Genomic DNA, 12,809 nt, shown 5'->3' with positions numbered 1-12,809 from the left:
TGCTCTGGTCTGCCTGCCCCACGTAGCCCCTTCCACCTCTGGCCCCAGTGGGCTCCAGACAGGATGGGGAGTCCAGGGCGGTGGTCAGGGCCTGGCTAGGGTCTTCCCTGTGCAGATGGGGCCCAGGCCCCAGCGCTGTCTCAAGCCTACTTCCTGCCAGCTGGGCTACTCAGCCCTCCTCAGTTGGCAAGGCTCTGGTATCCACACCGGCTCCCCCAGTGACTGTGGCTTTCACACCATAGCGGGGGCAGGGTCTGGGCTGGCAGATGTGAGCTGCTGCTGACATCAGCTTCCCCTACTTGCTCCCCATCACTGTGGGACACACGGGAGGCCTGAACCTCTTCCATAAAGTGAGACCGATCCTGCCAACTGCACAGGGCTCTTGTGAGGATTGAACATTAATACGCCCAGAGCACTGAGCACTCCATACATTAACTATTAATACATTTATTACCTCTATGGCTACATATATGATCTTAGCAAGTCCCTTACTGTCTCTGAGCCTCAGTTTCCTCATCTGTACAATGGGAAAGCAGCACCTTCCTCGCAGGATTGCTCGGAAGATTCAACGAGAGAATGCGTGTAGATGGCCCAGGGCTGATCCTCCTTCATGTGACCACAGAAGCCACATCGAGATCTGGCAGCAGGAGCCCCACTCCGGAGGGATCAGGAGAGATCCCCCTCCGAGGCCCTGGTGGATCCTGCAAGACACTTTCCTGGCCCTGGGCACCCTGCCCACTTGGTTACGTTCCCCAAGGGGTCTCTGATGAAGCCCCGCTCTGCCCCGCTCCACCCCACAGTCCAGGCCAGGTTTGTCCCAGAAGCCCTCCCAGACCCCCAGGCAGGGTTAGTCGTTCTGGCCTAAAGGTTCTGGACCTTTTGCTTATTCCTCAGTGTCCCCTGAAGATCGGGTTCTCCCTGGCGCAGGAATCCCGTCTCCTCCCCTGCTGCGGTGACACGCAGGGCGGCTCCCCACCCAGCAGGCGCTCAGGAAAATCAGGCCCAAGGAGACACAGGCAGGACAGGCCCCCTTCGCAGCCTGCCCTCTGAGGGTGGCTGGGAGGGGACCAGCGTCCTGGAGGAGGTGGGCTCTAGGGGTCCCCCACAAAATTCCTGAAGCAGAAAAAATCCGACGCCCACACCCCTCCCACCCACTTTAGGTAGGAAGCGGGGTACGCTCTCGCCCACTTCTCTGATCAAGTCAGGAAATGTGAAGTAACTGGGGGCGGGGTGGGGGCAGGGAGATTGGTAACTGCTAGGATTTCAGCGCCTTGGCCTTGCTGAGTAACCACAGAAGGAAGGAGCCCTTGCCAAATCCAGGGGTTGCCCCGCCCCCTCGGGGCAGGCCCCGCCCCCTCACCTGACTCTGGAGCTCACTCTGTTGCTTGAGGCGGAGGTTTTCCGGGGTGTCGGCCACCATGGTGAAGGACTGCTTGGGGTAGTGTCTGCAGGACAGAAAAGAAAAAGGGGTCATTCTGGGGGAAGGGCCGGGAACCTCTGGGCTTGCATTCTCTTATCCTTGGGCAGCCCCTGCCCCTGTCCCAGCATCAGAACCACAATGCCCATTGCCCATGGCCAAGGGGAGGCAAGCGTTTCTCAGACTCAGCCTGGGCTGAACTGGGAAGACACATCAGGCCCGAGTGGCTGGCTGGCCACCAAGAACTCCAAAGGGAGGACATGGGGACACTCTCTAAGGGTTTCAGATCACCCAAGTAATCCATGTCTATTGCACAGGAAGGTCAAGGGGGCCAGGCACCCAGGAGGGCCTAGCCAGGCTGGGAGGAAGATGCTCATGGGGTTAGGACAAAGTTTTCAGCTGAGACCAGAAGTGGAGACCAATGTAGCAGAGGAAGGGCAGGAGGGATACAGAGACAGAAGTAAAGGGGAAAGGGATACACATATCCAGGGGGGCTTCCAGGAAAAGGCAGTGAGACAGAAAAAACACACACATCCAGAGTGGTGTTTCAAACAGCTAACAAGGTCCAACATAATCGGAGGGTAGGTGAGAGATCAGCTTGAGGCCGAGAAGAGGTCACCACGGGTGACAGATAAGAACACTGTAACAACAGCTGATGTTTCCCTGTGCTAAGGGTGTACATGCCTTAGTTCATCAACTTCTTAAAACCGCCCTATTATCCCTCTTTGACAGACTGGAGAACAGCGGCTTGGTAAGGTTAAACAACGTGGCTAAGGCACACGGCCAGTAACTGGAGGCATCCCAGGTCTCCCAGGACCCAACACCCTGAACCAAACCCTCTAATCTCCAGACACAGGACAGACCACGGTCCTGTCCCCCAGAAAGAGGGCTGGCTTGGAGGTAGCAGGAACCAGTTCAGCCCTCAGAGCCAAGCCTGCGGGGACCTCCAGGACCATCCGGTCCACCCCTCTCCTTTCTCCCAGAGGAGGAAGTCGTGTGCTGGTGTCAGGCACTTAGCTGACTTCATAATTATTTATCACATCAGTTTACTGTCTTCTCTCTCCACTGGGTCTCTATGAGGTGAGGGGATTCTTGGTCTTTCCTTCATTGGTTTATTCCAAGCTCCCCAAATAATACCTGGTGTTTAAATATTTGTTGAACAAACGAATGTCCTACCAGGTGTAGAAGCTAAGCCAGGACTAGAACTCAGGTCTCCTCCGTTCCCCTGGGTCATCACAAAGGCCCCCAGCAAACCAACTAGAGGAGAGGCAGCCCTGAGTCACTGTGGTCTGTGTGTAGATGCTGGTGTGTGAAAGGGCTGGGGGGCTACATAGGCCCCAGTGACTTCAGGGACTGGCAGGTGGCTTCTCTGAGCAGAAGCCAGCCATTCTGAGCTCTGGCTGGCCACACCCCACCACAACCATGACCACTAGCCGATGCCAGACGCACAGCCTGTCCTCAGGTTAAGAGCTGGATCGCCATCTTCCAGCCAGCCAGGTCGGCTGATGTGCCCCGGAACTGGACACCAGCAGCCCTCCACCTCTGTGTCTCACCAAGCCTGGCATGTTCTCCAGCTGCCCGGCCCATCCTGAGCGAGAGCTATTGGTAATCACACACAGACTTCCCCGTGTCAAGGGCAGGACTCGGGGGCTGGAGAACTCAACTAAATGGTGGGGGGGGAGGGTGGGGGGTGGCTAGAAGGAGCACAGTGCTGGGTGCTGGCCCTGCCACTGTCTCACAGGGTGATTGGCAAATCTTTTTTCCCTCTGAGCTAACTTCATCATCTTGGACCTAGAAGCACAAAAGGTGATTCTAGCTGTGTCCCAACTCGTAGCCTGCACTGCCCCACCTGAGTCCTGCCTCCCAGATCAGTCCAGGCCCAGGGCTCCCCGAGCAGAGGGAAGAGCAAGGCAAGAGACTAAAAAGCAAATACAGGGCCTCCCTGGTGGCGCAGTGGTTGGGAGTCCGCCTGCCGATGCAGGGGACGTGGATTTGTGCCCCGGTCCGGGAAGATCCCACGTGCCGTGGAGCGGCTGGGCCCGTGAGCCATGGCCGCTGGGCCTGCGCGTCTGGAGCCTGTGCTCCGCGGCGGGAGAGGCCATGGCGGTGAGAGGCCCGCGTACAGCAAAAAAAAAAAAAAGCAAATACAGGTGCCTGCGGCCGTCAACAAAAATGTCCCATAGATGAACGTGGGGCTAAGGCTGTGGGTCCAGTCCCAGGCTTGGCCCAGCTCCGCAAAGCCAGGGCCACCTATAGCTGAGGTGCGCCATTCAAAATCCCTGAGCAGTTCCAGGAAAAGGGAGGATCAACTGGGAGTCTGTTCCTGGAGACTAGAAAGAGAACAGCAGGAGGGATCTAAGTAAGATCTCTAGCAGAACTGGCAGGCCCTGAGGTCCTAGGAGGGAGGGCTTTGAAGATGACCCTCCCACCGAATCAGAGCCATTATGAAGGTGTCAAGGGGTGGGCAGTGTGGTGAGGAGAGCGTCTGTAAGTAGGGGCTCATGAGCACAGGAGGGAGGTTAGGTCCTGAAGCAGGGGGATGGAGAAGACCTTCAGGGCAGCTCTGACCCAGAGCCTGAAGGGTCAGTTCTGAGATGGTGGCTCTGGTTAGCCCTTGGTGGGGAAGGGTGTCTGGCAGGCTCGGAAAACACATATGCACAGGAGCCAGTCTGCAAACCCATGGTTTCCCATTTGCCTGAATGTACAGGGTTAAAACGGAATGCCAGGTCCCGTGGCCCAAGGTCAGCCAGACGCAACCCCACTCTGCAATTCCGAGGCTCCTGTGCGCTCTGCGTTATTCCTCACACACGATGAATATCTAGATGAGCCCTCTGCAGCAATGCACTTCTCCGAGACACTGACGCCAGCAGGTCCACGTTCACATACCTCCTACACGCCACCAGAAGGGTCTCAGGAGACCCCCCCCACAACATGCAGTGGGTGCCTCTGGATGGGGCTGGCGGGTCTTTCATCCTCTCTTTGGAGCCATCATGACCCCAGATCTCAGCCCCCCACAGCCAGAACACTAATTCCATCAGAAGGGAAGGGGGGGACCAGCCTAGATGTCGTCGACTCAGCTTAATCTGGTGGGAGGAGGAGGGGGATTTTAAGCCTGCATCAGATTAAGACAGATTAAAGAGGGGCTCTGAAGCCTCCAGTCTCTTACCCTTGCCTCCTAACCCCCAACCCCAGGCCAAAAAAGGCAGGCAGCCATGAGCACGGGCTATATTCCTCCTGCTGGGTCAACCTTGTCCCCTACCCACAGCCCCCAGCCCTGGCGAGACAACTCTGCCTTTCCCATCCCCTGCTCACTGCGCTTCGGGTTCCCATGGCAACCTCATCCTCGGCTCAAGGCAGGAGAGCTGTGAGAGCAGGCAGAGAGTCTATGGGGGTGGGGGAAGAGACACAGACAGCCAGGGTCCTCAACTGCAGAGGAACCCACGAAGGCAAAACTAGGAGGCTGTGTCTGCAGGATCCTTGTAGACAATTTAGTTGAGGAAGACAGGTGCCACGGGTTTGTTTTTAGAAGGGAGGATATGCCAGAACGCCAGTGCTGTGCCCCTCCCCCATCCACATGACTGCCTTCCAAGAGGGCTACAATCGATTTGACCTCCTTCCAGAAACAACTGCTGGGAATTCTACCTTTTCCCTCCCTCTCTATCCTCAGGTTGAAGTGCCCCTGCAACCCATTACCCTCAGATCCCAGTTGAGATGAATGGATATATGCATATCCCAGTGCAGGCGCAAAGGCAGAAGAGGGGTCCCCCCGCCCCCAGCTAGTGACCCCACTGGAACCCCAGCCCCGCCAACAGACTGGGCCATGGTGAAGGAACGAGGGACCAGGGTGGGGAGAACTGGGTGTCCCAACCCTGGGCTGGAGCCGCGTCCAGAGCACAGCTCTTCTTTGTCCCTTCTGTGGGCCAGCCTGCACCCGGCCCCTTGTTAATCATTCCACGCGGTGGGCCCTCTGCCGATGCCCCTCCCCACCCTCGATGGCAGTATCAGCTGCTCTGGGAAAGAGAGAGGCATGGAGAGAGCCCACTAGGACAGGAAGTCTGGGGGACAGGACAATCAGGCAGCTGCTGGCAGCAGCCCAGGCCTCTAGGAAAACTGAGGGTCACATAAAGTGACTTCTGGATACACCGTATCCTGTGCACATTCTCTCCTGAAACCTGCCACAAGGCTTTGGGCTAAAAAAGGCAGGCGTTATCACTGTGCCCATTTTACAGATAAAGAAACTGAGGCTCAGTGTCAAGGACAGAGATCTGGCCCAATGCACTCTCCCCTGTGCCACACCTGCCCAGCCAGCTAAGCGCAGGCTGGCATCCCTCCCCCACCAGGTGAACGCCTGCCCACTCCCAGCTCTGCGGAAAGATATGCTTGGTTGGGTCGGTAGAGAACTTCCTCTTCTAAACCCAACCAGTTTCCAAGCTTGGCTATTATGAGAGAACCCTCTGGGGTCTCTCAGCCGCCCCCAGTCAGAAGCCACCTACTCCTTAAGACATTTCTAACGCAGGTGTCTCAAGAGTCCAGACATGACCTGCGGGAATGCAGGAGAAGGGAGGCTTGCCCCAGAGGACCTCTGAGTCACCTTCCTGCTTGGAGGGGCAATGAGGACAGGGAGGATGCTGAGAAGCTGCAGGGCTCCTGCTATGGGCTTACTGGGGACAGAGATCACTTGTAGGAAGCCCCACTCCCAGTCCCGCCATCAGCTGTGTTCCAGAGGCAGAACAAGAACAGACCAGATATCCTGGAAGCCCAGCTCCCCCTTTCTACAGGCAACCTCGCCTCTTCCAGCCTTGGATCCCTACAAAGCACAGCTTTTTGTTCAAGGAGGAACAAAAATACATCAACAAAAGCAACAAGGAGCCTTTGGTTTCACCAAAAGGGGGAGGAAAAAAACCCACAGCCCCTACATCCTGCCTCTGGAAGGAGCTGCTGATTCCCCTGCTGGGAACACTGCCCACGGGCAGGCGGGCAGGGAGGGCTCCCTTCTCACCCAGTTTCTCACCAGTTCCCCAGGCCAAAGGGGCTGAAACGGTGGGGATAGGAAGCAACAAGGAGGCATTGTTTGACCAGAGGGAAAAAAATGAGCAGCCAAAAAGATCAAGGCTAGACATGAAGAAGAACTTACCAGCCCTCAGTGGTCGTAGACAAAATGAAAAAGGGCAATACACAAACAGAAATGATTCTGCCGAGTCAGGAAAGGCATGGAAACACTGCGCCTCAGTTTCCTCATCTATAAAATGGGCTGTTAGGAAGCAAAGTGATCCCTGAGGTTCCTTGAGGCCCTGACATCTGAGTATAAGGATTTGGGGGTGAGAGAGAGGTAGGGGCTGCCTAGAGGCCACACTGCTCGCTGTGGATACCCCTTTGGACTCCCCGCTCCCAAACACAGCACACACACCCATCCCACGCCCTCTCCTGGTGCTACCCCCAGCTCCCCAAGACATCTGATCCCATTTTTCCCAGTCAGAGGCAGAGAACTCTGTGGAGGTGGGAAAGCCCCAGTCCCTATTCCTGGATTTGCCCACTGCTGCCCCATCCCCTAAGAGCAGCTGGGATTCAAGAGAGTTTGCTAGAACCCAGAGATACTTCAAGCCCCACCAGCACAGGCCCCACTCCACTCTCTGAGGCCTGGGGAAGGAGTAGAACCCCAGTCCCTTGTTCCCCAGAACCAGGGACACCTCCACCCTCCTCAGCCCCTCAGCCCACAGCTCAAGGCAACTGAAGGACAGACCCCTACCACTGCAGTCAGTGAGGAGGGGAAAGGTACAATTGAGCATCCCCCGCTTTCTTCCCCAGCCCATGTCCACCCACTACTTGACACCCCAAAAGCTGGTTCCCCTGGCCTGCAACTCTGCCTCAGGTCTGCAGCCTCTACAGATTCATGGTCCCCGAGGAGAAAGGAACAGGCACGTGTCCCCCTGACCCCCACCCCCACCCCCCTGTCCGCCAGGCTCCTCAACTGTTTGCGTGGAGACAAAGGACCAGGTTTGTTCGTGGACCCATCTGCCCCACTTTCAGAAAGAATAGTTTACAAAACACATCATCGAGGGCATAAATATTCCTATAACAACTGGAATAGGCTCACCCCACCTACCCAGAAGCTTCAAGGAAGAATGCGATTAACAGTGGGCTCCTCCCCCACTGGCTATTATGCAAAAGCAGGCATGCTCCCCTCTACCTTGTCATAGCAAGGCTGAGTGCCTATGGCCTGGGAAGTGTGAACACAAACACAGCCTATACAAGTCCGACACCCTGGCGTTTCTCCCTGGCCCCACAGCTGGCGGCAGCGTGTGTGTCTGGATATGCACAGGCACGTGTGTAAATGTACGTCCTTGGGGGTCCACTACCACCCAGAAGTCCAGCTGTGGGCTCTGGCCTATGTTCTCTCCCCGGCCTCACCCCAGGTAAGTCTGGTGCAAAGAGAGAAATAGAAGAGGCCTTTTTTGCTGCTTTCAGTCACTTTCCAGAACTTAAATCTCAATCTTGGGAAGCCACTGGAGAGAGACAGACAGCTTTCTTCTTTCTCTTGCCCACCCTTCCTGCAAGACTCTGGCTCAGGGACTAACCAGAGATCAGCAGAACGTAGAGGCCCCCCTGCACACCAAACCTGCACACTCCCTCCCTGGGTGGGCTCAACTCCCTGGCAAAGGGCCGGGGGCCGGGGGCCGGGAGCGATCACCTGTCCCTCTGGGTCCTGAGCGGGACGTGCTGAAAAGCCAGGCCTGAGCTTCACAAAGGAAGGCCAGGCTGGCCTTATCCTGGAAACTCCAGGATTCAGGAACTGGAATGTCACTGGGGGATGGAGCCAAAGGCAGGAAGAAAACAGGAAGGGATGAGAGTGAACACTCAACTCCCGTGCCTGGCACATCGCAGGCGCACAAAACTTTTTGGTCTAGGCTCCAGCATCCCTGGGTAGGAATTTTTAACCACGGGAAAACTGAGGCCCGGACAGGTCCGCAGGGCGCCCCGAGCAAGCCGGGCCTGCCTCTGGGTTATCCCGGAATCCCCACGTCTGGCTCGCTGGCAAGGACCTGCAGCTCAGCAGACTCCAGCTGAGGGAGGGTGGCTGCCTCGGGCCAGGTGCTACCACAGCGCGAGTGAAACACAGCTGGGCCACAAATCCCCCACGTGTTTGGCCCCTCAACCAGGGTCCTTCCCAGGTAACATCCCAGCTGGGCCAAAGGTCAGCTAGGCGCGGAAGAATAAGGACTGTAAAGGCTCAGGGAACGGAGAGGGGTCAACCTGCTTCTCTGGCTGGAAGCCAGGAGAGAGACGGGGGAATCTCACCCTCGGCAGGTTGGAAGCAGCATCCCGGGAGGGGTGTTTCATCTTCTGCCTTCCCTGGAGCCCCCCCAACCCCTGCAGGAGCTACCCACCCCTACTTGCTGCAGCCTCCCTAGAAGAGGGTGAGAAAAGTAAGCTGGGACTTTGGCACTAGACTGAGAACAGGCAGAGAAAACAAGGACAAGCCTCCGATTTCTTTCTTCCAACTCCCAGTGCTTGCTGCATTCTAGGCTACCAGAGTCTTAGGAAGAAACATGAAGAAGCCTTAGTCCCTGCCATCCATTGGGCTCCGGGCTCAGCCAGACTTCTGCCTGGAGGGCCCGAGGCGCAGAAGCTGCCCCCAAAGGAGCCTAGGTACCCAGAATCTAGCCTGAAGTGGGCCGGCAATCAAGGGGTTAACTGCCCCAGCCTCTGGCTTTGCTGAACCCCACCCTACTCCCCAACAGAGGGAGGAAGTTGCAGAGAATCAGGGCTTGTGTGAGCCTTTAAGAATTTGAAGAATGTCCCATTTCCCTTGGGGGGGGCGGTGGGAGGGGTCGGTAGGGGGAAGGAGACCAGTGGAAGCTAATAGAGGAGAAGGGGCAGCTGAAGGAGAAGCCAGGACAGAGCTGTGACCCTCCCTCTACCCCAGGCAGTCCTCCCAGTGTCCCAATCCCTCCCAGAAGGGAGGTGATGATTCATGGTGCTTCTTGGGCTTGAGATTTTATCAGAAAATCTGTTTTCCCAGCACCTGGCACAGGTTGGCATCTAGCAGGCGGCAGGGCAGGCAGTAAGCGCCAGCCCCAAGGAGATGAGGCTGTGGTATGTGCAGGGGAGGGGAGGGCAGTAAGGGGGAAGACAGCCTTTCACAGGGTTTTAAAGCCCCAACTCCCTTTAGACAGGTCCCAACGTTCCCCTCCCAGGTGAACTTCAGCTGCAGAAAACCTCCTGACTGAGAATTTAAAAAGAAAAAGAAAAAGGACTCAAGTCAGATCTTGAATCTTTCTGAACACTGATCTTGCCGCCTACTTGCAGTGACTTGACCTTCTGAAGCCCCGCCTAGCAGCGTGGCTGTGAGGTCCTACGTGAGCCCTGAGCTGAACGCAATCAACCTGAAACTGCACGGGATGGGATGGGGGTGTCCCCCTGGAATGGGGGAACCCACCTCTCCCCACCTCCGCGCAGCAGACCAGAGCAAACTCCACTGGAAAAGACATGAAAGTCTCCACCTCCCACCAAGCAGGGAATAGATCTGCCTGGGGCCAGGCCGCTCCCTTCATGCTGCCCCCACTTCTCAAGATATGACTACTGGGAAGGGCCGTGGCCAGGAACCCCCAGGCCTAGTGCCCAGACCGGCTGGTAGGGGGCAGGGGAGAGGAAACAGTCAGGTGCTGTCATGGGGAAAGAAATGTGGAAGGCAAAGTGGAGAACACAACTGGGCAGAAACAGGACTTTTTCTTGAAAGACCATGCTGGATCCCTCTCTCACAGCAGAGTGCGGTGGAAGGAACAAGCTTGCTCTACGGGGTTTGAACTGGCCTGTCACTAGTCCTTCATCTTGGGAAAGCCCCTTCCCTTCCTGAAGCTTCAGTTTCCTTCGCTGTAAAATGGGCATATTAACAGCCCTAACTTCATCCAGCTGTGGTGAGGAGGACTCAACATGGTTAAAACATATGGAGCAGAGTGTGGAAATGTTGGGCCATGTCAAGGAAGCACTAGGAGGGAGCCCAATGCCCGCCCAGCCCCCGCCCAAGGCAGGACTCACGCGTTGCAGTAGGGCTTCTTCTCATAGCCCTTGTAGTTCTTCATGTTGAGTGTCATCTTGCAGGTCTCGCAGTGGAAGCATGCTTTATGCCAGAACTGGGGACAGAGGCAGAGGGAGGACACCCGTCAGACACCAGGATTCAGGAAAGGGGCTCAGGCCCCAGGAAGGAGCACTCCATCCGCGGACTGGAACACACCCACACCCCAGGTGAGCTGGGGCCATCTCAGGTCACAGGCTCTGGCCACTGATGACACCACCCTCCCCTGTCCCATTGGAGCTATCCGGAGGGGGACAAGGGCACACGCAAGGTTGAGTGGGGAAGAAGCCAGTTATAATAGTGGCAAGCAGCCCCCAGAAGATCTGCGCCACTTCCCCCAGACCACTCCCTCTGACCAAGCAGGAGAAGCCTCATTGCTTATGCAAAGCTGCGCCAGGGTTGCTAAGAAGCCGGTGCTGAACGTGAGGGGCAGCTCCTCAGCCTTGACAGAGGAGGAGGGCCCAGCCCCCATGCACCCAGTCCCTCCTAGCTCCCACACCAGGGCCTCCAGACACACCTGGGCCTCCAGACACACCTGGACCTGGGCAATGCGCCAGCCCCAATGCCTCCCCGCTTCCTGAGCGACCCCTGCCCAGACTGCGTGTGGGTGCCCCAGGCTCTAGCCACCACACCCACACCCTTCCCCCATCCCTCAGCTGGTCTTCCTCTGAGGCACCGCCCTCCTCTGCTTGGAGGTGGACGGCCCCCCCACCCTCACAATAGTGGACATCAAAGCCCCACCCTGACTAGCTGTGTGACCTTGGTCAGGACCTACTCTGAGCCATTTCTGCGTCTGTAGAATGGAAATCATAATACCCATCTCTCTTGGGATTGTTGAGGTTTAAAGGAGAAATCACCTACAGAGCCCTCAGCATAGCACGTGGCATCCCTACTTACTCGGGTGTCAGGTGCTGGGCGGGGCGGGGCAGCTTGGCGGGAGGTGGGTGTGTCTTGGGGTACAGGTGGGGCTCTGCCGTGCCCAACCACAGCTACAATGCGTGTGAGTGAGAATGCGTGACAGGGAAGACTCCAGTGAAGCCCAGGGACCCAGAACAGAACAAGGACCCATCCAGGGTGGCTGAGGGAGGGCAAGAGAGTCAAAGACCGTAAGGGCAGGGGAACTGATGCAACAGAGGTGAGCCCACCCTGAGAAACACTGATGCTCATGCGAACCCAAGCAAATGAGAGAAATCTGCCCCTGGCAGCCCAGGACGAGGCCCCCGGATCAGCACCCACCAGGAGTCCAGCTTCCAGGACCCCAGAATCCGGGCTGCTGGGGTGACCCAGCTGGCCCGTCCCTGCCCCACTTCCCAGCAGCCAAGGGAGACACTCCTGACCCCTCAAAGAAAGAGGCCAGAAGCCAGGGAAGGGCACAGGGAGCCTTTCAAGGTGCCCGGCACACGCCCAGTTCTTGGCCACCTGTCAGGAAATTCCCCCAAGGAGGTGCTTTTCAAAATGTGTTTCCCAACCGAGGGGTGCTTCTAGGACACTTCGGAGAAGGGGACAGAAAAAAGGAAGCTGAGACGCTGGCATACGACCTCCCTCACCCTGGCCCACTTCAACCAGAGACGACGGGGTAATTTGGGGGATAATCACCTTCTAACAGGGTACTTTCCCCATCAAGGAGGCCCAAAGGACTCTCCAGTGGTGGAACAGTAAACGAAGTGACAGGAGAACTGCTCTTTGGGAAGAAGGTCAGCAGGAAATCTGGAAGCAAGGGACGGCTGGTGTAAGCTGGACCTCCACCCCAACCGGGGCCTATCCCTGAGTCCAGCCCACACTCCTCCCGGTGCAAAACCCCAGCACAGACGACCCACCTGAAAGCTAGAATGGGGTAGTCCCTGCCCCCACCAGCCCGCGAAGCGAAAGCCCCTCTCCCTCCCCAATGCCTGGGAGGCACTGGCAGAGTGCCCCAGCCCTGTCACCACCCAGTCTGCTGGCCTCTGCCTGCTTAGCTGCACATGTCCCTGCCTGGGCCCCTACCCCCGCAGGGGCCTGCCAGGAAAAACATTCTCTGGAATCCAGACCATGACCCACTTTCACACACACGTAGGCAGGAATCCGCACTGTCCTAGGCCTGGGGACCTCCGAAGCTGTCCCCTGATTGACTTGGGGGAGAGAAGGAGAGAGACACAGACACTTCCACCCTAGCCGACAGCCAGGTCCCTCCCTCCGGAGCCAAGTCCCTTGGGAAGGGGGCAGAGTATACTGGCCAGGCTGGGGTACAGGGACAACAGCCAATTCCGGGGGTTCCACAAGACACACACACACAACACACACACACACACACACACACACACACACACACACACACACACA

General features: G+C 57.2%; 1 protein-coding gene across 1 annotated transcript in view; it reads right to left on the bottom strand.

The window, feature by feature from the left end:
* Nucleotides 1-12,809, bottom strand: part of LASP1 (LIM and SH3 protein 1) — a 37,551-nt gene that overhangs the window by 19,718 nt on the left and 5,024 nt on the right. Inside the window, exons 2-3 of the mRNA XM_027094460.1 lie at nucleotides 10,454-10,548; nucleotides 1,361-1,445 (exon numbers count right to left, since the gene is read on the bottom strand). Coding sequence (XP_026950261.1) covers nucleotides 1,361-1,445; nucleotides 10,454-10,548 — 180 coding nt within the window. The remainder of the gene's footprint in view (nucleotides 1-1,360; nucleotides 1,446-10,453; nucleotides 10,549-12,809) is intronic.

This window comes from Aethalodelphis obliquidens, unplaced genomic scaffold, assembly GCF_003676395.1.
Source record: "Aethalodelphis obliquidens isolate GAN/ISIS:26980383/991018 unplaced genomic scaffold, ASM367639v1 scaffold89, whole genome shotgun sequence".
In the NCBI taxonomy this organism is placed as follows: Eukaryota; Metazoa; Chordata; class Mammalia; order Artiodactyla; family Delphinidae; genus Aethalodelphis; species Aethalodelphis obliquidens.
This window is presented reverse-complemented; position numbering and strand designations above follow the sequence as displayed.